At 33.5% G+C, this 25745-nt stretch overlaps 1 protein-coding gene across 1 annotated transcript in view; it reads right to left on the bottom strand.

The window, feature by feature from the left end:
• Positions 1-9854: 9854 nt before the first annotated feature.
• Positions 9855-25745, bottom strand: part of LOC146997153 (uncharacterized) — a 55272-nt gene continuing 39381 nt past the window's right edge. Inside the window, exon 3 of the mRNA XM_085816828.1 lies at positions 9855-11791. Within this exon, the coding sequence (XP_085672954.1) occupies positions 10723-11791 (1069 nt within the window). The 3' untranslated portion in view covers positions 9855-10722. The remainder of the gene's footprint in view (positions 11792-25745) is intronic.

Here is a 25745-nt window from a genome sequence, read left to right as displayed (position 1 = left end):
AAGGGATCCTCACCTGGAAATATGTTATAGATGTGTCCTCTTTGAAGAAAGCTAGATGTGTCCTCTTTTGATGAGAGCAGCTTGTTGTTTTTGAAGTCCAAGGACAAATTGTATTTCCTTAGAAAGTCCAATCCGAGTATGCAAGGATCTGTGATACCTGCCACATATGCTGTGTGATAGTAGGCGACACATCCAAACGTACTGTTCCCGTTTAACTTCCCAGCTATGTCGATTTCATGAACAGACGCAGTCTGGAGAGTAACACAGTATGGAGTCCAAATGAGTTTTTATTTAAATTGTTGAGCTAAATCTCTCCAAATGATGGTAACATTAGCTCCTGTGTCAATGATGATATTGCAAGGAACCCCATCGATATGCCCATTGATGGATAGTCCGTTACTGTCGCCACTCACTCCTGAAATCTTGAACGCTTTAAAACAGGGTTTTTCATTATCTGGCAACCTGCGCTCCTTGATATGGTCATTAATTTGTTTCCTGCGTCGTTGCTGGAAAATGATCTTATTTTCCGCATGGACCTTATAAGAAATAGACTAACCCAGTGGGCGGGGCGCGCGTCACCGACATGTCGGCAAGAAAGAGTAGGGACGATCTGTTTTACTTTAACACTGAAACCTATGGCGTTTGTATCACATAACTCTTTTTATATATTAAATGTGATACGTTGTATAGTGATGAGATTATGAAACTCACAGTTTTTTCCAAATAGGATTTAATATATCTCATTAAAGCACTTTTTATTGCATTTCGCGCATTTTTTTCACGCTTAATTCTTGTACAACCATCTTTTCTTTGGTAAAACGGTAAAAACTCTAAGCACAAAATTTATGAACTTAATTTTGCGTACAAATAAAGTAAAATTAAATAAGATTGACAGTACGCGATGCTTTGAAATAAATATGGTAAAATGAAACAAGATCTGATAATTTGTTTTTAATTTAATGAACATTTTCAGGCAGTGATTTTCCAAACTATAATAACATTATAAAACGATTATATTTATTTGATTATATGATCATTAAATTATTAACATTAAAGTGGATTAGTTATTTTAATAAGTCATAAAATTTGGAGCATAGAATTTTCTGAGCGTAATGAAGGGAAAAAAAAAAGTAAAATAAAATCTAGAAGCACTAAGATTTTATATTACGCCCAAAAGGAACCTTTTTTTAAAGTTTAGTGTGTTACCTATATTTATTGAATATCATGTTCAATATCAGTTTAAGAATAACAACAAAAGATAATTAAATTTTAATTAAGAAACTTTGCATTTGAATGGTAAATTATAAACTTTGAACTAAATGCAAAGTATTGAAAGCAGAAGTAAACTGCCTTGATGCCACTTGAGCATTGATTTGATATGCGTGATGAGCCGCTCAAATATAAAAACTTGTATGAATGATATAGAAATATGATAAATTATTTACAAAGTAACACCTTGAGTACCAAATCAAAATGTACGATAAATTACGCCATATAAGGGGAAGAGTTAAATCTGTGCTTGCCTGAATAAATATGTATTTACTCACATATTTCCCTCCTTTGTTTATTGATTTATTATATGAAAATTGAGTGAGAAAAATTATGCAAGTAATTTAATTTCAGAGGGTCACCTACACGGTAACATAACAAATGTATTCATGGATAAGCTACCAATAACTATGACATTATTATTTATTTAAAAGAAATGTACATTCTAGTAATACTAACATTACATTAATAAGATATCTTAATTTCTATTTCCTCGTTGAATTTTGTCACTCTTATTGTTTTCATCAGCTACTCTGCTGCCTCAAATCGTTAAGTATGAATGGAACTAAGTCGTCTCTTAAAGCAAGTCATTGTCTTCATCTTTGTTCATTTCAGAACATGGACATCCCTGTTTTCTTAAAGCTGTTAACCATAACTGCTTCATCAGTAAGAGCCCTTGCACTCAAAATCTGTGAGTAATTCAAGTAGTAAGATGAAAACATCCACTGTGTTGATGAATTCATTTTAAAATTTAGGAGAGCTAACTTTCTGAACATCTTTAGGAAGGTGAAAATGTGAATATTTAAAACATTTTCAGAACTTTGTGCTAAATGCGCTGGATGGGAATATGCAAGTAAATATGGTATTGGTGGATCTCGGTTATATTAGAAAGAGGTTGGCTTAGAGAATAATGTTATTATTTTCATTTGTTATGTTAATGTATGTTCACAGAAACATTAGACTATGTGAGTGGTTTCACTGTAATGCATAAAGCAAGGTGATGTATGCTGTGTGAAAAACACAACTTTAGGCATAGCTCTAATGTTGCTATTGTTTAGGGGTTACTTCAATAATTTTAATTTTGCTAAATATTCTGAAAAATATATGCAACTTAAGGTACTCCAAAGAGAAGTATATTAGAGTTTTTTTTTTTTTTAATCTTGATTCAAAAGTGTTTTCATTAATTCATTTTTAATGATTAAAAAATATGGTATGAGAATTAAATATTCTCATCATTGCCGTAAGTTTTAAATAATGTAAATAAGGTGCTAGTGAATTGTTGACATTGTGACTTAATTTTTGTTGCATGAATGTGTGATTTTTGCATGCGTCTTACATCGATTATAAATATTTTTAACTTATTCATTTGCAGTATTTTTATTACATTCAAATACACAAGGAAATAAAATATTTCTGAAAAAGTTTTATCCATGTTTCATTTTAATTATAATAAACGAACAATTCATTATACATGAAACATAAAACATCAAAACGTAGGATATTAAGGTTAATTAACAAAGCTGTTCAGTATAAATTATGAAAAGTTTCCTTACTTAGTGCTTCCATTTATGACTAAAGACAATAATAGTTTAATTTGCTATGAACTGCAAATATTCATACTGGGGTATCATGTATTGAGGTTGCAGTAACTAATAACAGTGCTTAATTTTTTCCTTTACATGAAGCTGAATTCAGCTCCAGCTCTTTCTCTCTCTCTCTCTTTTTTTTTTTAAAGCTCTTGGTTTGATGAAGAAAGTTTTATTTTATCTGCTCATTTCATATGATTAATATTCTGCTTATAAAGGGATTAAATGCAGATTTTTTTATCTTGAAGTGATATAGCTCTGAGGTATTAGAAAATATTTAAACATGGTTTTTCAAAAACAGTATATTAAAACTTATTATTTAATTCATATCTCTAAAGTTGCAATTTTTTCTGAAGTAATGAAAATTAAATTCCATTGGAGCAAATTAACTTTGATTATAGCAATGTTGATTTGCTTAATCCTTTAATTTTCTTTAGCATATTCTGAGCATCGTATGAATTTAAATCTGCGTAAACATTTGATTTGCTCATTTTCTAAGTTAACTAAAAATTGATTTACATGCAAATCTTTGGAATCGGATTCAATCCATTGCAATTTATCAGAAGAGGATTTCAGCATGAAATGATATCTTTTACTAGGGTATAATTTTATAAGCTCATCAAGAATAAAATTAAAATCTTGAACATGGTGAGTTGCGATGAAAGCTGTATTTTGTTGGAGTTTGACCTTTTTTTGTGCATTATTTTTATGCCACTCTAAAATGACTTTTTCACCATTTATGAGAGTTAAGCTTTCTATGCCATTTTGAGATAATGATCCTGCAAATGCGGATGACAAAGTTACTTCAAGTAAATACATAGGTTGCACAACAGAAAATGCAATGTTACATTTATTGCCATCCAAATATTTAAAAGAATTGATGTATGTAACCTCATAACAGAAATAAAATTTTAGAGGTAAATTCAATGGAAATATTAATTTCCTTTGGTAATGGGATATATATTTTGTAGGATTTATTGCAGCTAGGTTTAACTTATAATATTGCATTAAATTGTCATTGTTATAACACTTTAACTCATCATAATCTACCTTATTCAATTCAATATATTTTCCGTATTTTTCAAAATAATAATCAAGATTCTCATAGGAAATATCTTTATCATCCCTGCAGCATTCAACTGTTGTCCGCATCCAGAGTGCATATAAAAGTTCTGTTTCACTCTGTATATTTAATCGAGATTGTGAAATTATTATTATAATTGTCCAGGGTTGCACCTGATAAAAGTCTTCTGTGTCCAAAATAATAAATGCTGCATTAATGCAGACTGCCAGACACACTGAATAAAGTACTTTTGCAGAATATGCAACAGATAATTCCAGTATGCTGCAAGCATTAGAAACGTCAATATCATTTAAAAGACTAAATTCACATTTTTCAAATAATGATTTAATACCAAAATATTTAGCAGCATCAAGTATTTCAGCTGTAGTTTTCCATCCAGAAGATTCAAATTTTCCTTCACAAGTAAAGCTAAAAAAAGAAAAAATATACTGAGACACTAATGAATTTTCAGTTGATTCAAAAACACTTACTCCTAAATATATTAGCAGAACTTGAAAGCATGGCGCATCATAGTGATCAAGAGAAAACTGGCAAGAAGATCTTAACAAATAAAAATGGCATTATCCCACCCTAACTATACCTATGCACAATCTTATGCTTTTCTAGTCAGCTAACTGTTGTATATATTTACTTGTATATAATGTACATATTTCCCTAATTTTTTTATGCATTTATGTATACTGTTATTTTATGTTATTTACTCCTAATGTGTATACTTGCACATGAGAGACTCAATTCTGTGAGCTAAGGCATTTTTTTTACCACGCCATTTCCTTATCCGCGCACTTACCTTCGTCATGGCCTGCACCGCAGGTGTGTTTCTGTTGGACTCTTTTATGTGCTCACCCAGACTGTGAACTGCTCATGAACTTTCCTTTTCTTCGACACTACTCATAAACTGTTCGAACTTACAAAGAATCTAAAGTCGGAATCATTACACCGGGATAGCGTCTACACGCGGGCACCCGTATTTGCGAACCTCATCGAGTTTGCCTGAGCCGACATCGAGTTTGCCTGATGCCTGAGAAATGTTATATTTGCCATCATTACCCACAAATGTGTATATCAGTAACATATATGTTATTGATACGCACATTCAAGTACATTTTAAGAAATGTATTTTTTCGTTAAAGCCCGATGCTGCTTCTGTTGTTATTTTTGGTTGCTTCTTTTATTTGTGTTTAATTCTCTTTCAACACGGGACCAAAAGCTTTCGCAGACTAATGGATAGAGGTTGAACCTGGTTCAACTGAATGTGAACTGTCTCTCTTCATCACGTCAAAGTTAATTCGTTGGATGAGTGGAGAATTATATGCACAATGCATCAGGACCGATCGCATTAATGAAAACGGCTTTAGTTTCACTAGTGACTTGGGCGAGACGTAATGCTTGATTAGTCACATTCAAAGTTCTTTCTCATGGGGGGTGCATCTTGAGTTCCTGTTCGTGGACAACAGAATTACGTCGGCTGTTGCTACGCTGTTAAAGAATGAAGTTGTTTTCCACACAGATTAGTCTGCAAGTGTCGTTAAACGCGTTCATTCGAACGCGTGAGATGTTCTCTGAGACGTGTGGTAGCATTTCGCCAGCTCCCTGCCATGATTGGCACTTGAAGGCTAGAGGAATGGATCATGATATATCAAGATCTCACTGACTAAGCGGACAGATTATTTGCTCATCCTACATCACACTCAGGATAATCATATAATCATATCGCGTGCTGATGACTGGGTTTAGATGGGGGCTGACCCTCTTGTCACACGGACATTTTTGTCTTTCTATATTCGATACCACTTTTTAAAGATTCTTTGTGCCTTTTCGATTCCTCTTTCTGTCAGTGATTTTCACCTTTTTATCTCAATTATAGCTTGGTGATGTATTTTGCACCACTCTGAAATACTGGTGCACGACACTGCATATGAAAATTTATCCTGTTCTTAATATTTTCACACAATCCTTATATAATAAAATTCACGCGATTGTTTTTGCATTCTCTTTTTTTGTGAGATATAATATTGCACATTTAAGAATATGATGCATCTTGAAAACAGAAAGTGATCACTTTCCTATGTAAGCTAAACTAAGAATATTCATGTTCAATTAAACTGCCAAATTCTACTAAACTTAACCGGAAACAGTAAATTTCATAGGCTGGGCCTGAGTACTATCTAGGGCAGTGATCGCCAAACTGTCGAACGCGAGCTGCTAGTTGCTCATCGGGACATTTTCGATTCGTCACATTAACACTCCATTTTCGATTCGTCACATTAACACTCCGGTTGGCAACCGTGATTCCTCCACTGACGAGTAGGGGCGCGCATGACACCACACCAACAAGAACTAAGTAAACAATTCATAAAACAGCTGAATTTAGATGTTTTAAATAAGTTTTTATAAGCTTTTTAAATGAGCACGAGAGCATTCTCGTATTTTCTCAATTTTTCTGGATAGCAAAACAGTACAATTACGAAATATGTATTTATTAAAATGTTAATTGCTCCTGCTCCTGTGTTTTAATTTTTCCGGCGGAGCTCTCTCTTCAAATAAGTCTGGTGCTGCATTGCACGGGAATATAAAACAATTTTACTTACAAATTCTACTAAAAATAGCTTAATTAATACAAAAACCGTAACTCTGCCCCCTTCCCAAGGACTGCACGTCCCGGGCAATGCATTCCCTGGACAGGAAGCCAAACTTACAACTAGGTCATCAACGCAATAATAAACATTATACTACAATAGCAACATAAACAATAATTGCAATAAGTAACTTAAAGCAAATCATATCAAATACAAATTTAGAAACAAAAAGGACCATGGTCTTATACTATTTATATACACTACATACTGTGGCCATAGTAAGGAGCTAACCTGTCGTAATGAACGACTTTTTAGAGTTGGATAACCTACGGATCCGAACCGAAGACGTCTTTTAGCCTGTTTAAGACTGGGTACGGACCATCCCAAGGTGACTTTAAGGCCGATGTGAGAGCTCCCGACCTAAGGGTTTAAGCCGAACGAGAATCCCACAGCGGAAAAGGATGTACTACTCTAGCTGCCGCCACAGCCTGGGAAAAGGTGCCCAACAGACCAACGACAAGTTTCGGACAGAGTCCTTTCCGTCGAGTCGGATTCCACAACCAAACTTTGTCTCCTTCGTTGAATCGATGGCCAGCAGCTCTCGTGTCTTATCGTATCGAGTCTTCATCTTCTCCATCGCCAAGTTGACTCGCTCCCAATACAGAACTGTGCATCACTTCAGAACGGGCCTGGAGATCTTGGATGTGTTCGGCAGGCGATGAAGACGCATCCGGAGGGCGACCAAACAGAAAATCACAAGGATTATTATAATTACACGAAGGTCACGACCGAAGAGCATCTGGGATGGAGAATAGCCGGTAGTCTCGTCTTTCTCTTCGACCCTAAGTTCCCTATTTCGTATACCCTATGTCGGCAGCTTTCTGAGGAGGGTCTTTCAGACAAGGCTTCGGCATTTCCAGGATCAAGGGATCCTCACCTGGAAATATGTTATAGATGTGTCCTCTTTTGAAGAAAGCTAGATGTGTCCTCTTTTGATGAGAGCAGCTTGTTGTTTTTGAAGTCCAAGGACAAATTGTATTTCCTTAGAAAGTCCAATCCGAGTATGCAAGGATCTGTGATACCTGCCACATATGCTGTGTGATAGTAGGCGACACATCCAAACGTACTGTTCCCGTTTAACTTCCCAGCTATGTCGATTTCATGAACAGACGCAGTCTGGAGAGTAACACAGTATGGAGTCCAAATGAGTTTTTATTTAAATTGTTGAGCTAAATCTCTCCAAATGATGGTAACATTAGCTCCTGTGTCAATGATGATATTGCAAGGAACCCCATCGATATGCCCATTGATGGATAGTCCGTTACTGTCGCCACTCACTCCTGAAATCTTGAACGCTTTAAAACAGGGTTTTTCATTATCTGGCAACCTGCGCTCCTTGATATGGTCATTAATTTGTTTCCTGCGTCGTTGCTGGAAAATGATCTTATTTTCCGCATGGACCTTATAAGAAATAGACTAACCCAGTGGGCGGGGCGCGCGTCACCGACATGTCGGCAAGAAAGAGTAGGGACGATCTGTTTTACTTTAACACTGAAACCTATGGCGTTTGTATCACATAACTCTTTTTATATATTAAATGTGATACGTTGTATAGTGATGAGATTATGAAACTCACAGTTTTTTCCAAATAGGATTTAATATATCTCATTAAAGCACTTTTTATTGCATTTCGCGCATTTTTTTCACGCTTAATTCTTGTACAACCATCTTTTCTTTGGTAAAACGGTAAAAACTCTAAGCACAAAATTTATGAACTTAATTTTGCGTACAAATAAAGTAAAATTAAATAAGATTGACAGTACGCGATGCTTTGAAATAAATATGGTAAAATGAAACAAGATCTGATAATTTGTTTTTAATTTAATGAACATTTTCAGGCAGTGATTTTCCAAACTATAATAACATTATAAAACGATTATATTTATTTGATTATATGATCATTAAATTATTAACATTAAAGTGGATTAGTTATTTTAATAAGTCATAAAATTTGGAGCATAGAATTTTCTGAGCGTAATGAAGGGAAAAAAAAAAGTAAAATAAAATCTAGAAGCACTAAGATTTTATATTACGCCCAAAAGGAACCTTTTTTTAAAGTTTAGTGTGTTACCTATATTTATTGAATATCATGTTCAATATCAGTTTAAGAATAACAACAAAAGATAATTAAATTTTAATTAAGAAACTTTGCATTTGAATGGTAAATTATAAACTTTGAACTAAATGCAAAGTATTGAAAGCAGAAGTAAACTGCCTTGATGCCACTTGAGCATTGATTTGATATGCGTGATGAGCCGCTCAAATATAAAAACTTGTATGAATGATATAGAAATATGATAAATTATTTACAAAGTAACACCTTGAGTACCAAATCAAAATGTACGATAAATTACGCCATATAAGGGGAAGAGTTAAATCTGTGCTTGCCTGAATAAATATGTATTTACTCACATATTTCCCTCCTTTGTTTATTGATTTATTATATGAAAATTGAGTGAGAAAAATTATGCAAGTAATTTAATTTCAGAGGGTCACCTACACGGTAACATAACAAATGTATTCATGGATAAGCTACCAATAACTATGACATTATTATTTATTTAAAAGAAATGTACATTCTAGTAATACTAACATTACATTAATAAGATATCTTAATTTCTATTTCCTCGTTGAATTTTGTCACTCTTATTGTTTTCATCAGCTACTCTGCTGCCTCAAATCGTTAAGTATGAATGGAACTAAGTCGTCTCTTAAAGCAAGTCATTGTCTTCATCTTTGTTCATTTCAGAACATGGACATCCCTGTTTTCTTAAAGCTGTTAACCATAACTGCTTCATCAGTAAGAGCCCTTGCACTCAAAATCTGTGAGTAATTCAAGTAGTAAGATGAAAACATCCACTGTGTTGATGAATTCATTTTAAAATTTAGGAGAGCTAACTTTCTGAACATCTTTAGGAAGGTGAAAATGTGAATATTTAAAACATTTTCAGAACTTTGTGCTAAATGCGCTGGATGGGAATATGCAAGTAAATATGGTATTGGTGGATCTCGGTTATATTAGAAAGAGGTTGGCTTAGAGAATAATGTTATTATTTTCATTTGTTATGTTAATGTATGTTCACAGAAACATTAGACTATGTGAGTGGTTTCACTGTAATGCATAAAGCAAGGTGATGTATGCTGTGTGAAAAACACAACTTTAGGCATAGCTCTAATGTTGCTATTGTTTAGGGGTTACTTCAATAATTTTAATTTTGCTAAATATTCTGAAAAATATATGCAACTTAAGGTACTCCAAAGAGAAGTATATTAGAGTTTTTTTTTTTTTTAATCTTGATTCAAAAGTGTTTTCATTAATTCATTTTTAATGATTAAAAAATATGGTATGAGAATTAAATATTCTCATCATTGCCGTAAGTTTTAAATAATGTAAATAAGGTGCTAGTGAATTGTTGACATTGTGACTTAATTTTTGTTGCATGAATGTGTGATTTTTGCATGCGTCTTACATCGATTATAAATATTTTTAACTTATTCATTTGCAGTATTTTTATTACATTCAAATACACAAGGAAATAAAATATTTCTGAAAAAGTTTTATCCATGTTTCATTTTAATTATAATAAACGAACAATTCATTATACATGAAACATAAAACATCAAAACGTAGGATATTAAGGTTAATTAACAAAGCTGTTCAGTATAAATTATGAAAAGTTTCCTTACTTAGTGCTTCCATTTATGACTAAAGACAATAATAGTTTAATTTGCTATGAACTGCAAATATTCATACTGGGGTATCATGTATTGAGGTTGCAGTAACTAATAACAGTGCTTAATTTTTTCCTTTACATGAAGCTGAATTCAGCTCCAGCTCTTTCTCTCTCTCTCTCTTTTTTTTTTTTAAAGCTCTTGGTTTGATGAAGAAAGTTTTATTTTATCTGCTCATTTCATATGATTAATATTCTGCTTATAAAGGGATTAAATGCAGATTTTTTTATCTTGAAGTGATATAGCTCTGAGGTATTAGAAAATATTTAAACATGGTTTTTCAAAAACAGTATATTAAAACTTATTATTTAATTCATATCTCTAAAGTTGCAATTTTTTCTGAAGTAATGAAAATTAAATTCCATTGGAGCAAATTAACTTTGATTATAGCAATGTTGATTTGCTTAATCCTTTAATTTTCTTTAGCATATTCTGAGCATCGTATGAATTTAAATCTGCGTAAACATTTGATTTGCTCATTTTCTAAGTTAACTAAAAATTGATTTACATGCAAATCTTTGGAATCGGATTCAATCCATTGCAATTTATCAGAAGAGGATTTCAGCATGAAATGATATCTTTTACTAGGGTATAATTTTATAAGCTCATCAAGAATAAAATTAAAATCTTGAACATGGTGAGTTGCGATGAAAGCTGTATTTTGTTGGAGTTTGACCTTTTTTTGTGCATTATTTTTATGCCACTCTAAAATGACTTTTTCACCATTTATGAGAGTTAAGCTTTCTATGCCATTTTGAGATAATGATCCTGCAAATGCGGATGACAAAGTTACTTCAAGTAAATACATAGGTTGCACAACAGAAAATGCAATGTTACATTTATTGCCATCCAAATATTTAAAAGAATTGATGTATGTAACCTCATAACAGAAATAAAATTTTAGAGGTAAATTCAATGGAAATATTAATTTCCTTTGGTAATGGGATATATATTTTGTAGGATTTATTGCAGCTAGGTTTAACTTATAATATTGCATTAAATTGTCATTGTTATAACACTTTAACTCATCATAATCTACCTTATTCAATTCAATATATTTTCCGTATTTTTCAAAATAATAATCAAGATTCTCATAGGAAATATCTTTATCATCCCTGCAGCATTCAACTGTTGTCCGCATCCAGAGTGCATATAAAAGTTCTGTTTCACTCTGTATATTTAATCGAGATTGTGAAATTATTATTATAATTGTCCAGGGTTGCACCTGATAAAAGTCTTCTGTGTCCAAAATAATAAATGCTGCATTAATGCAGACTGCCAGACACACTGAATAAAGTACTTTTGCAGAATATGCAACAGATAATTCCAGTATGCTGCAAGCATTAGAAACGTCAATATCATTTAAAAGACTAAATTCACATTTTTCAAATAATGATTTAATACCAAAATATTTAGCAGCATCAAGTATTTCAGCTGTAGTTTTCCATCCAGAAGATTCAAATTTTCCTTCACAAGTAAAGCTAAAAAAAGAAAAAATATACTGAGACACTAATGAATTTTCAGTTGATTCAAAAACACTTACTCCTAAATATATTAGCAGAACTTGAAAGCATGGCGCATCATAGTGATCAAGAGAAAACTGGCAAGAAGATCTTAACAAATAAAAATGGCATTATCCCACCCTAACTATACCTATGCACAATCTTATGCTTTTCTAGTCAGCTAACTGTTGTATATATTTACTTGTATATAATGTACATATTTCCCTAATTTTTTTATGCATTTATGTATACTGTTATTTTATGTTATTTACTCCTAATGTGTATACTTGCACATGAGAGACTCAATTCTGTGAGCTAAGGCATTTTTTTTACCACGCCATTTCCTTATCCGCGCACTTACCTTCGTCATGGCCTGCACCGCAGGTGTGTTTCTGTTGGACTCTTTTATGTGCTCACCCAGACTGTGAACTGCTCATGAACTTTCCTTTTCTTCGACACTACTCATAAACTGTTCGAACTTACAAAGAATCTAAAGTCGGAATCATTACACCGGGATAGCGTCTACACGCGGGCACCCGTATTTGCGAACCTCATCGAGTTTGCCTGAGCCGACATCGAGTTTGCCTGATGCCTGAGAAATGTTATATTTGCCATCATTACCCACAAATGTGTATATCAGTAACATATATGTTATTGATACGCACATTCAAGTACATTTTAAGAAATGTATTTTTTCGTTAAAGCCCGATGCTGCTTCTGTTGTTATTTTTGGTTGCTTCTTTTATTTGTGTTTAATTCTCTTTCAACACTGGACCAAAAGCTTTCGCAGACTAATGGATAGAGGTTGAACCTGGTTCAACTGAATGTGAACTGTCTCTCTTCATCACGTCAAAGTTAATTCGTTGGATGAGTGGAGAATTATATGCACAATGCATCAGGACCGATCGCATTAATGAAAACGGCTTTAGTTTCACTAGTGACTTGGGCGAGACGTAATGCTTGATTAGTCACATTCAAAGTTCTTTCTCATGGGGGGTGCATCTTGAGTTCCTGTTCGTGGACAACAGAATTACGTCGGCTGTTGCTACGCTGTTAAAGAATGAAGTTGTTTTCCACACAGATTAGTCTGCATGTGTCGTTAAACGCGTTCATTCGAACGCGTGAGATGTTCTCTGAGACGTGTGGTAGCATTTCGCCAGCTCCCTGCCATGATTGGCACTTGAAGGCTAGAGGAATGGATCATGATATATCAAGATCTCACTGACTAAGCGGACAGATTATTTGCTCATCCTACATCACACTCAGGATAATCATATAATCATATCGCGTGCTGATGACTGGGTTTAGATGGGGGCTGACCCTCTTGTCACACGGACATTTTTGTCTTTCTATATTCGATACCACTTTTTAAAGATTCTTTGTGCCTTTTCGATTCCTCTTTCTGTCAGTGATTTTCACCTTTTTATCTCAATTATAGCTTGGTGATGTATTTTGCACCACTCTGAAATACTGGTGCACGACACTGTATATGAAAATTTATCCTGTTCTTAATATTTTCACACAATCCTTATATAATAAAATTCACGCGATTGTTTTTGCATTCTCTTTTTTTGTGAGATATAATATTGCACATTTAAGAATATGATGCATCTTGAAAACAGAAAGTGATCACTTTCCTATGTAAGCTAAACTAAGAATATTCATGTTCAATTAAACTGCCAAATTCTACTAAACTTAACCGGAAACAGTAAATTTCATAGGCTGGGCCTGAGTACTATCTAGGGCAGTGATCGCCAAACTGTCGAACGCGAGCTGCTAGTTGCTCATCGGGACATTTTCGATTCGTCACATTAACACTCCATTTTCGATTCGTCACATTAACACTCCGGTTGGCAACCGTGATTCCTCCACTGACGAGTAGGGGCGCGCATGACACCACACCAACAAGAACTAAGTAAACAATTCATAAAACAGCTGAATTTAGATGTTTTAAATAAGTTTTTATAAGCTTTTTAAATGAGCACGAGAGCATTCTCGTATTTTCTCAATTTTTCTGGATAGCAAAACAGTACAATTACGAAATATGTATTTATTAAAATGTTAATTGCTCCTGCTCCTGTGTTTTAATTTTTCCGGCGGAGCTCTCTCTTCAAATAAGTCTGGTGCTGCATTGCACGGGAATATAAAACAATTTTACTTACAAATTCTACTAAAAATAGCTTAATTAATACAAAAACCGTAACTCTGCCCCCTTCCCAAGGACTGCACGTCCCGGACAATGCATTCCCTGGACAGGAAGCCAAACTTACAACTAGGTCATCAACGCAATAATAAACATTATACTACAATAGCAACATAAACAATAATTGCAATAAGTAACTTAAAGCAAATCATATCAAATACAAATTTAGAAACAAAAAGGACCATGGTCTTATACTATTTATATACACTACATACTGTGGCCATAGTAAGGAGCTAACCTGTCGTAATGAACGACTTTTTAGAGTTGGATAACCTACGGATCCGAACCGAAGACGTCTTTTAGCCTGTTTAAGACTGGGTACGGACCATCCCAAGGTGACTTTAAGGCCGATGTGAGAGCTCCCGACCTAAGGGTTTAAGCCGAACGAGAATCCCACAGCGGAAAAGGATGTACTACTCTAGCTGCCGCCACAGCCTGGGAAAAGGTGCCCAACAGACCAACGACAAGTTTCGGACAGAGTCCTTTCCGTCGAGTCGGATTCCACAACCAAACTTTGTCTCCTTCGTTGAATCGATGGCCAGCAGCTCTCGTGTCTTATCGTATCGAGTCTTCATCTTCTCCATCGCCAAGTTGACTCGCTCCCAATACAGAACTGTGCATCACTTCAGAACGGGCCTGGAGATCTTGGATGTGTTCGGCAGGCGATGAAGACGCATCCGGAGGGCGACCAAACAGAAAATCACAAGGATTATTATAATTACACGAAGGTCACGACCGAAGAGCATCTGGGATGGAGAATAGCCGGTAGTCTCGTCTTTCTCTTCGACCCTAAGTTCCCTATTTCGTATACCCTATGTCGGCAGCTTTCTGAGGAGGGTCTTTCAGACAAGGCTTCGGCATTTCCAGGATCAAGGGATCCTCACCTGGAAATATGTTATAGATGTGTCCTCTTTTGAAGAAAGCTAGATGTGTCCTCTTTTGATGAGAGCAGCTTGTTGTTTTTGAAGTCCAAGGACAAATTGTATTTCCTTAGAAAGTCCAATCCGAGTATGCAAGGATCTGTGATACCTGCCACATATGCTGTGTGATAGTAGGCGACACATCCAAACGTACTGTTCCCGTTTAACTTCCCAGCTATGTCGATTTCATGAACAGACGCAGTCTGGAGAGTAACACAGTATGGAGTCCAAATGAGTTTTTATTTAAATTGTTGAGCTAAATCTCTCCAAATGATGGTAACATTAGCTCCTGTGTCAATGATGATATTGCAAGGAACCCCATCGATATGCCCATTGATGGATAGTCCGTTACTGTCGCCACTCACTCCTGAAATCTTGAACGCTTTAAAACAGGGTTTTTCATTATCTGGCAACCTGCGCTCCTTGATATGGTCATTAATTTGTTTCCTGCGTCGTTGCTGGAAAATGATCTTATTTTCCGCATGGACCTTATAAGAAATAGACTAACCCAGTGGGCGGGGCGCGCGTCACCGACATGTCGGCAAGAAAGAGTAGGGACGATCTGTTTTACTTTAACACTGAAACCTATGGCGTTTGTATCACATAACTCTTTTTATATATTAAATGTGATACGTTGTATAGTGATGAGATTATGAAACTCACAGTTTTTTCCAAATAGGATTTAATATATCTCATTAAAGCACTTTTTATTGCATTTCGCGCATTTTTTTCACGCTTAATTCTTGTACAACCATCTTTTCTTTGGTAAAACGGTAAAAACTCTAAGCACAAAATTTATGAACTTAATTTTGCGTACAAATAAAGTAAAATTAAATAAGATTGACAGTACGCGATGCTTTGAAATAAATATGGTAAAATGAAACAAGATCTGATAATTTGTTTTTAATTTAATGAACATTTTCAGGCAGTGATTTTCCAAACTATAATAACATTATAAAACGATTATATTTATTTGATTATATGATCATTAAATTATTAACATTAAAGTGGATTAGTTATTTTAATAAGTCATAAAATTTGGAGCATAGAATTTTCTGAGCGTAATGAAGGAAAAAAAAAAGGTAAAATAAAATCTAGAAGCACTAAGATTTTATATTACGCCCAAAAGGAACCTTTTTTTAAAGTTTAGTGTGTTACCTATATTTATTGAATATCATGTTCTTCGCCCGTAAACCACATAAATTTGAAAACTGCATATCTTTAGAATTTCTGCACTGGAGATAAAACTGTTATTTTCCGTACAGTGAACTCATTGAGTTTGTTAATCAAAAATTCGTTAAAGTTTTACAAAATATGAAATACATTAAAACAAATTCGAAATTCAGCTGCCCGTTTGGGTGGAGGATTACATTATTCAAAATTTAATGGCTCTAGATACTGTCGTTTTTGTCACAGTGCGAGAAACATACATGTATTCATGCAGATTCTTCATTATTTAATTTCTTTACATATAATACAGGGCGATAATATTTGGTAACAACAATTTGCAAGGAGACACGGACATTTATAGTAAAACAGCGCAAAATGCCGCTTCGAAACTAACAGCCTTTCTAGGCTACCGCCCCTTTGGGTTAAAAATTAAATTAACAGTAAATCGTATGCAGAACTAAAAATAAATTATAAAAACATAGTCACTATAAAATACAAGCAAAATTAATTATTACGGTTAAATACAATTTTAATATTAGAATTAAATGTATAAAAATTTTTAAGGAGTCAAAAGTGTTTATCACTATGATGTATTATGAAATATAATTGAAATAAAATTGCTTTATAGAAATTGTGCTATAATACTCATCTATAATTTTAAAAAAGCAGCACAATTTAGAATTTTAAAGAAAACTTTCAAAAAATCGTTTTTAAATATTTTAGTATTTTTTACTTGTTTACACCAATGAAAAGCATAAGAACAGCAAGAGAAAATTTCTTGTTTGAAATTTTCTATTAGTTCAGATTTAAAATATTATTTTCTAAAAGAAGTAGTTACAAATTTCCTTACAGCATATGAAAAGCTAAAAAAATATCCAGCCCTGAAAGCATGAAATAGCTTTTTAATTATTTGGAACGTTAATTATGCTTGATAAATATGCTAAATTTTTAAAAATCAATCTCAATTTCAAAAATAAAAATATGTAGAAATTCTAATTTGTGAAATGAGGCGCTACAATCAGCTTTTTCTTGACAATTATGCACGCTGCAATAGGCAACCAATGTAAAATTCTGCAAGTCGTCCCTACTCCCCCGGATGTGATCAAGGTGACAGCCGGCAACGCCTCAGACGAGGGAGAAAACCCGTTTGGGTTAGTCTATTTCTTATAAGGTCCATGATTTTCCGTATCCTGTGGTGTACTGCACTTCCTTCGTCCGTGGCCTTTAGCTCCGTAGTTCCAGTACTTTGGTTTCTGGTCATTTCTTTTTCGTCTTATCGCGTTTAATTGTCTGTTTAACTCGTCAGTCTTATTTTCCGTGCTGTGAGGTGTTCTGCAGTTCCTTCGTATGAGGCCTTCAGCATCGCAGTTCCAGCACTTTAGGGTCGGTTTCTTGTCACTAATATTCCGTCTGAAGGCATTGAGTTGTCTGGTTAAATAGTCTGTCTTATTTTTCGTGCACAAGGGTATTCTGCAGTTCTTTCGTACGTGGCCTTCAACACCACATTTCCAACACTTCAGAACCAGTTTCTTCTCACTCCTACTCCGTATCAAAGCTTTGAATTGTCTGTATAAATCATCTAAACGAGCCATCACTTGATCCACTGGCTCGTGAATTCACACAGCTCTGACTAGGTAGCGATCCCTACGAGTTGCTTGCTGGGCTGCCTCGAATTTCATTACACTCGAGCGCTTTTCAAATAGCCTAAAATTTGTTTTTTATTATACAGGTAATCTCTTTTTATATTTCCTCTTGACCTACTTTCATTTCTCTTTTAACAGTTTTTATCCATTCTTTAACAGATTTCTGAACAACTTTCGTATCTCCTTTAAAAGTTACTGGGCCAGCTTCCATCTTTCTGTAATATATTCTTGGCCGGCTTTCATATCTCCTTTAACTGAGTGGACGTCCCCTTCCATCTTTTCTTGGAATGCAGCAAATGCAGTCATCAACTACCTCATATGTTCTTTCAACGGTTTTGTGATTAGCATTCAAATCCCACTTCTGACACAAAACGTGTTGCGTGCAAACGGGTTCGTGATTGATTGAATGCACAAGTTGATAGAAAGTTAATAAAATTTATTCTTATCCCAAGAAATAAGACAAAATGCTGAAATTTCCTCAGAGATATTTGTAGAATATCGCAATATCTCATAGTAGTTCGGTCGCGAAAAAGTTCTGGTAATTTCTGTTTTCTCTAAATTTCTGAAAAGCAAAATAGTAAAATTACGGTTACTGTTGACGCTGTAATCAATTACATTTATTCATTTAAATATAAATTACGAAATAAATACTTATTAAGTGTTAAATGCATGTGCTCCTGTATTTGTACTTTCCTGTAATTGTACTTCTTATTTATTTTCCGGCGTAGCTTTCTCTTAAAATATTTCTCAGGCTGCATTGAACGGCGAAATCAAACAATTTTAATTATAATTCTACTAATAATAAGTAACTAAATACAAAATTCGTAACAATACATATAATTTTTTAATTAATTGTTTAATAAGAATAAATTGAATGAAATTAAATTTAATTTAAATACAAATTCAATTAAATAAATACAAATTAAATTAAATAATTCTTTGCGCCATTGCTGCAAGGAATGAAGTTTAAATTTAAAGAAATTTTAATTTAAATTTTAACAAACACGTATAAAAGTAAAAAAGCAAATTTAAAGCCAAAAAAAAACATTTTTTTTTTTTTAAATATTTAAAAAAATGTGTAAACATATAAAAGATTTAATTCTCGAACTAATCTACAATATCGTTTAAATTCAGAAGCATAAGCAAATCAAGTGCAAAACCAATCCATGAAAATAAATTCGGCGAAATCGCAGAATAGGCTGCATCAGTCGATGCTGTGTTTACTTCTCTTATGCTTGGACACGCCTTTTTATGACGTAATATTGGTTACGCCTCTTCTTCAAAACAAGTTATAAGTATGCTATAGCTTCGCATTTAAAGAAAACTTAAATTATATTTTAAGAGTTGAAATGGTAGGTTTATAATGTTCTGTGCGAGATTTTTTAAATTATAAATCTACTTTTGTGTGTTGTGTGGTATTGTTAGCATTTAACGCAACGAATTATCTCTCACAAATGTATTATTAAGATACCAAACTATTTGAAACGATCATTAGCAAACGATTGAAAATATTGAATGCATGAATTAAAAATTATAACCGTAGTAACTTCTGAAAATACAGAAAAGAATTCTTAAAAGAATGTTTTGATTATTCATGAGTGTGTCTAATTCGGTGCTTACTGCAGAATGGATGAGTATCTGAATCTGGATTTCTTTTATCAGTTGGAGCGAAGAGATAAAAAATGCTTTATTGAGTGGTGTATGGAGAAAGGTTTGATTGCAATATCGTATAAGTGCCCGATTTGTGGAACAACTATGGAACTTGTAGAGCGAAAAAACCGTATAGACGGTTTTGAGTGGATGTGCAGAGTTACTGGAGGCGAATGTAGGCATCGAATTTCAAAGTCAGTTCGAATGAACTCCTGGTTTGCGAAGAGTAAATTGAGCATGTGTGATGTTTTGCGAGTTACCTATATGTGGTTGGGTAAGTGCGGGAATGATTTGATACGAACGGAATTACGTATTGCTAAAAATACGGTGACAGATTGGAAAAGTTTTTGTAGAGAAGTATGCATGGAGTTATGTTTGAAGGAGAATGTTAAGTTGGGTGGAGAAGGTGTCATTGTCGAAATCGACGAAAGCAAGTTTGGCAAGCAAAAGTATCATAGAGGGAAAAGAGTCGAAGGAAAATGGGTTTTTGGTTTAGTTGAGAGAGGAACAGATAAATGCGTCTTTAGAGTACAGTTGAAAACAGAGGTGCCGAAACATTGCTAGAAATCATTAAAGAGAATGTTCTACCAGGATCGATTATTATATCCGATTGTTGGAAAGCGTACGACTGTCTCGAGTTCGAAGGGTATGCGCACCTGAAAGTCAATCATAGCTTGAGTTTTAAAGATCCAGAAACAGGGGCGCATACCAATAGTATTGAAGGAACTTGGGCGGCAATCAAAAGAAGTTTCCGTGGCTCTAGTAAGACAAAAGGACAGTTTGATTCCTATCTTGCGGAATATATTTGGAGAAGGAAACACAAGAAATTCGACGCCAGCCAACTGATGCGTATATTTCTCAGTGAGATCACAGTCATATATTCTGCAAAAGGGGAGGACTGAAGGTAAGTTTCATTTATTATTATTGACTTAAGTAAAATATTGGGTGCTTTTCTAATATGGCAGTTTGGATGTTTGGTAGTTGCTTTTTTCTGGCAGCTTTATTTTTGTTTTGTATCATTTTTCTGGACACATTTTTTGCAAAATTCTCTGATTTTATTAAGTGAAAGCAAATTTCTGAGTATATGAGCAATGGAGAATTTATTTAATGTCTGATTTTTTTAAGTAAAATAGATCGATGTTCACATGGGCAAAGCCAATGTGGTGCGCAATGCCGAGGTTGTGCGCGATGGCGAGTTTGTGCAATTCTGGGATGTTTTTTTAAGTGAAAATAGATCGATGTGCACATGGGCAAAGCCATTGTGGTGCGCAATGCCGAGTTTGTGCAATTCTGGGATGTTTTTTTAAGTGAAAATAGATCGATGTGCACATGGGCAAAGCCAATGTGGTGCGCAATGCCGAGTTTGAGCAATTCTCTGATTTTTCTTTAAGTGAAAATAGATAAATGAACACATGGACACCGAGTTTGTGGAATTCTTTAATGTTTTTCGAGCGAATACTGATCGTTGTGCAAAAGGGAAAACGAGGTTGTGCGTGATGTCGAGGAGTAATGTAACTTTATTTATGTGCAATGTTTAACATATCGTTTGTGTATTTTAAATTTGTATTGTTGTTTTAAGACACAATTTTTCATTTAAATTGTATTTTTAATTTTTTGTTTTTTGATATGTTTATAACGCTTTCCGACTTACGATATATATGGATAGTCCGACAATCGACTCAACAGTAGCAAAAGTGTAAACTTTAACTCTTGAAGTAACGTTTACCTCATATTTTAATACGTAGTGTTTGGTATCGTAATTGCACTTGATAATATGAGTTCATTGATAATATGTGTGTGTGTGCGTATGTGAAGCATTGCTTAGTGTTCCAAAATCGTAGAATTTATTTTATTATATTATTTTCTTTCATTCTGAGAAATTAGATTTTTTTATTTATTAATGCGTAGAATTCTAGCATGCCTACACAGAATATGACGTGATTTAGGAATTTTAGAAACTGAATGAAATGAAAGAATATGAAAGCTGTGTAATGATGTTCATATGCAATAAAAAATATTCTTCTTTTTTTATTAATGTAAAGTTTAAAATTTTTAGAAATAATGAAAATTGTCTAATTATTGGTATGTAAGGAATTATGTCGTTACGTAGCAAGAAGGTAATTTGTAAAAATGATAAAATTGAAATGTTCCACAATATGAATTTAAATTAAAAAAAATAGTTTATTTGTATAAATAAAAAAATTAATTAAAAAAAATAATAATTTAATAAAAATCTTTGAAAATATTGAAGCTCTACAACTATTAGAGACTGCGACGTTGTTTATCGTTTTAATAATTGGTAGAATTCGCTCACTGTATCATGGTAATTTTAAATATAAACAATTTATTATACTTATTAGTAACGCCTAAGCTTAAATGTTATAAATCTAAATTAAAAGTAAAGAATTTGATATTAATTTACAATAATAAACAATTTATTATTGTTATTTTTAAGAGAAAATAGAAAGTGAATGCGAGACTATATTGTGACGTCATAAGCTTAGTCCCACCCATTTAATGACGTCACGCAGCTCCTCCTACTGAACTTTGTTGATGCAGCCTATTCTGCGCTTTTACCATAAATTCACTAATTTAGCATATTAAAATTAATCCAAACAATTTTTTAAAAATGCATAAGTGAATGACTGTTGAGCAGGCAGGAGACAGACTTATCAAGGGGAAGTTGCTTCCAAACCTAACTTTCCAATCATTCAATTCGTGTTTCGTCATTCATGCAGGCAAGGGTAAAAGTCAAAACCAAAAGTAAAAGCGAAGAATTAATTGCTGGATAAAGACTCAGAAACCGATTATTCGACTCACACTCACTCCCGGAGTAAAAATTTGGATATTCTAAGCCCACTAAGCCCCGTTTCAAGTGAACTTCTACAAAGGAATAACCATAATTGGATTTTCCACAAAATAACCGCTAAAAACAAAAACAAATGAATGAACAAAATGTTGTAACAAATAAATATCGTCAGCAACGTGCTCCACTGACGATTTATAGAAAGTACTCAGTTCAACGCACGCGAGCGGCAGAAGTGAGATGTGATTGTCTGAACTTTAAAACTATTTAATGTAATCCTTTTTTTAAGTTTTATCGTTTTTACTTCTTTGCACGAAGTAAAAAGGAAGTATTGTAATCGCGAAAAGTTTGAGGCAGCTTATTTCAACGAAAATATCCATTTTGACCGCTTTCGAATGGAATTTAACGATGTTTTTGCGTGATATCTGTACGTAAGGACAGAATAAAACTCTTTTCCTCCAAAAAAATTATAAAACTGCTTTAAAATGAATTCTGAAAAGAATTTTTCGTTGCGTCTGTACGCACGTATGTAAGTACGTATCTCGCATAACTCAAAAACGAGTAGCCTCAGAACGTTGAAATTTTCTATATATGACTGCTATAGCATGTAGATGTGCACCTCGTATTTTGGTTGCAATCGGCCTAGCCAAACGTATATAAATATATATATATATATATCCACTCTGTTACCCGGCTCAGTGATCTCAGTTTCTTTACTCTTATATGTTTGTAAGTTGTACATTTTTTGCTTTAAAAATGATTTAATTATGTTGTTCTTATATTCCGGTTAAGGTTTTAATGCCTTTAGTAAATCTGTATGCAATATTTTTAGAATTATCAACAAATTTAAAGTTGTTTAAGTGCAGCTAAGCCTAATAATTTTTTTGATGGCGGTCATTGCTTGTTTACATTTGAAACAGAAGAATAGTGGATTTGTTGCCAATCTAGAGAAACTTAGCTTCGCAACAAGAAAGATAACGCCTTCATTTATTATTGCGAATTAAATCATGCTTAATCCTTTCTGGAATTTTTTCCAGGAAATAAGTGTTTAAGATTTACTTCGTAATTTTTAATACAGATATTTTGAGTTTTTATGTATTTTTGCCTTGTCGCGAACTGAGAACTGAATTAATTGAATGAGAAATACTCAATCGTCTGTGAAAAACGGTTTCTTTCTTTCTTTTTTTTTTTTTTTTTTTTGTTTTGTTTTGTTTGCTTAATTTCTTTTATACATCGTTCTAGCTTTATTATCGTATTTGAATAGAACATGTGGCAACGATTAGATAATTCTTTAAATGATATAAATCTTGTGCATTCTGAATTATAATATGAACGAAATATAATAAGTGGTAAGTAACAATTAAGTGTAAATGTAACTGTTAAGTGAAACCTAGCGCCAGAGTGTCGCTATGGTAAACAAATAGAGTGAATTTTAAAAGAATGCATTTAGTCTATTGTGGTTTATGCGCTGTCGGCGAAGTAGATTTAATTCAATCCAATAAGCTTAAATGAAATGCAAGAAAAAATGCGTATAATTTAATATTCCGTACAAGGAAGTCATGTGGTGTACACATCAGATTTTTTCCTATATGTTGTTGTTAGATGTTAATAAAACGTCATTTAAAATTATCTCCTAAAATGCTAATTGATTCTTTTAAGGATTAATAGAAAGAAAATTGGCGCCCAACTCGCGGCAGCAGTAGAAAGTTGTAGAACACGTTGAATTTACTTTTGTTTCAGGATAATTCATATAGATGTTATGATAGCCTTTTTGTTGTCTTATATGAAAGGAATGGATCTTCTTACTCCAGAGATGCATTGATAACATCTACCCCGATGTGTATAATTAAGATAAATAGGTACTGTTAGGTTTCGAGGGCCGTAAAAAAATTGCAGCGAAAATGTACGCGCAAAAGCGCCAAATCTAGCAAACGCGCCCATTTAACAGCGCGCCAAATCTAGCGTTCGCGCTGATTTCAGATTGCGTAAGTTTATATAGTTTTAGATTTCTTAAGACGCCATTGAAATACTAGTTTAATTTTTAAATCCTTTTCTGATTTTAAATCCTTTTTTGATATCCTATGGATTTAACAATTTGGGAATTGCCCATGACGAAAACTCGGCAATAGAATTTTGGGTAAAGTGCAGAATCACCCACTGCTTGACGTGTTTTTAAGAATTGCACATACACATGTGCACATCGACTTATTTTCACTTAAAAAAAAAAAAAAAAAAAATCCTAGAATTGCACATAATTCGTACTGCGCACACCCTTGACTTTATCTATGTACACATCGACCTATTTTCACTTGAAAAGTAAAGAAAATTGACAAAAATCCAATTATTTTTACCCCTGTAAAAAGTAAACAAATAAGTGAGCGATTCTGCACTTTAACAAGAATATTTTCAAAGAAAAGGCGTCATTCATTATAGAAAATTACGTTTGAACAACCAAAGAGATGAAATTATGCTTTAGCGATAAGTCGGTAGCGAAATAGCGATGCAGGCATCCATTCAGTTATGTTTAGCAATTTTTATATAAATTATAATAATGATTTGAAATAGTTATTTACTCTTATGTTTCCATTCAATCATGTTTAGCCTTTTTCATATAAATTATAATAATAAAAAAGTATTATATGAAATTAACCTTTCATCTAAATTTAAACATCAATCTTAAATAGTTATTTATTATTACACTTCTTTTCTTGCCGCAATTATTTTTGGCAGCATTGGCATCAACAATAGTTTGGTGATTTTTTAGGGCCCTCAAAACCGAATAGTACCGATAAGGTAATCTTGACTTAAACTACTGAATAATATTTGATTATTTGTAGTATTATAATTTTAACTGATACTAAGTTTTGACAAATCTGTGAATTGTAAGTGTTCAGAAACGTGCACGAACTCAGTTAATACACAATAATTTAATATGTTCGTTAAGTGTAGATTTTTTTGTGGCAACAGTGATGTTTTTGTACGTACATATTGCTTTGAGCGTGATAACGCACGGAATGTTACTTTTGATATCTTTAGAATGCTAAATAAATAAGTTCATTTTTAATTAAAAAGGTTTTCTCTGCGAAATATATTACCATTCGTCCGAAGTTATTAAATAAGTGAAGAAATTGATTAATTTCAAACAACTGGCGTCCGGCGACAGGACGGAATGGGTATTTGAAGAAAACGAAACAACGGTTTGAAAACGAAACATCGATTTCGTATTGGAATTTATCAAGTGAGTTTATGGTTTATTTGGTTATATCCTGTATTATTTGATTATATTGGACATATTAAATTTAAAATCATGTAAATTTTATTACGAAAACGTAAGCCTCTAAGGCAATCGTTTACGTTTACTGCCAATGCTTTAGAAGCTGAAATTCTAAAGCCTGACGTGGAGGTTAATCAACTCCAAGTATTGAGCTCACAGTTGGAAGGAAAAGTCAACAGATTAAGATGAAGTTCAATCACAAATTTCCGAAGTTTTGTTGGAAAGTGAAAGGGAATATTTGGCTGATTTTGACTCGAATGAAACATA

Source organism: Stegodyphus dumicola, chromosome 5 (genome assembly GCF_044657685.1).
Source record: "Stegodyphus dumicola isolate Sdum_Otavi_A_Nest chromosome 5, ASM4465768v1".
In the NCBI taxonomy this organism is placed as follows: Eukaryota; Metazoa; Arthropoda; class Arachnida; order Araneae; family Eresidae; genus Stegodyphus; species Stegodyphus dumicola.
Note: the sequence above shows the minus strand (reverse complement) of the source record. Positions and strands in the feature narration are given on the sequence as shown.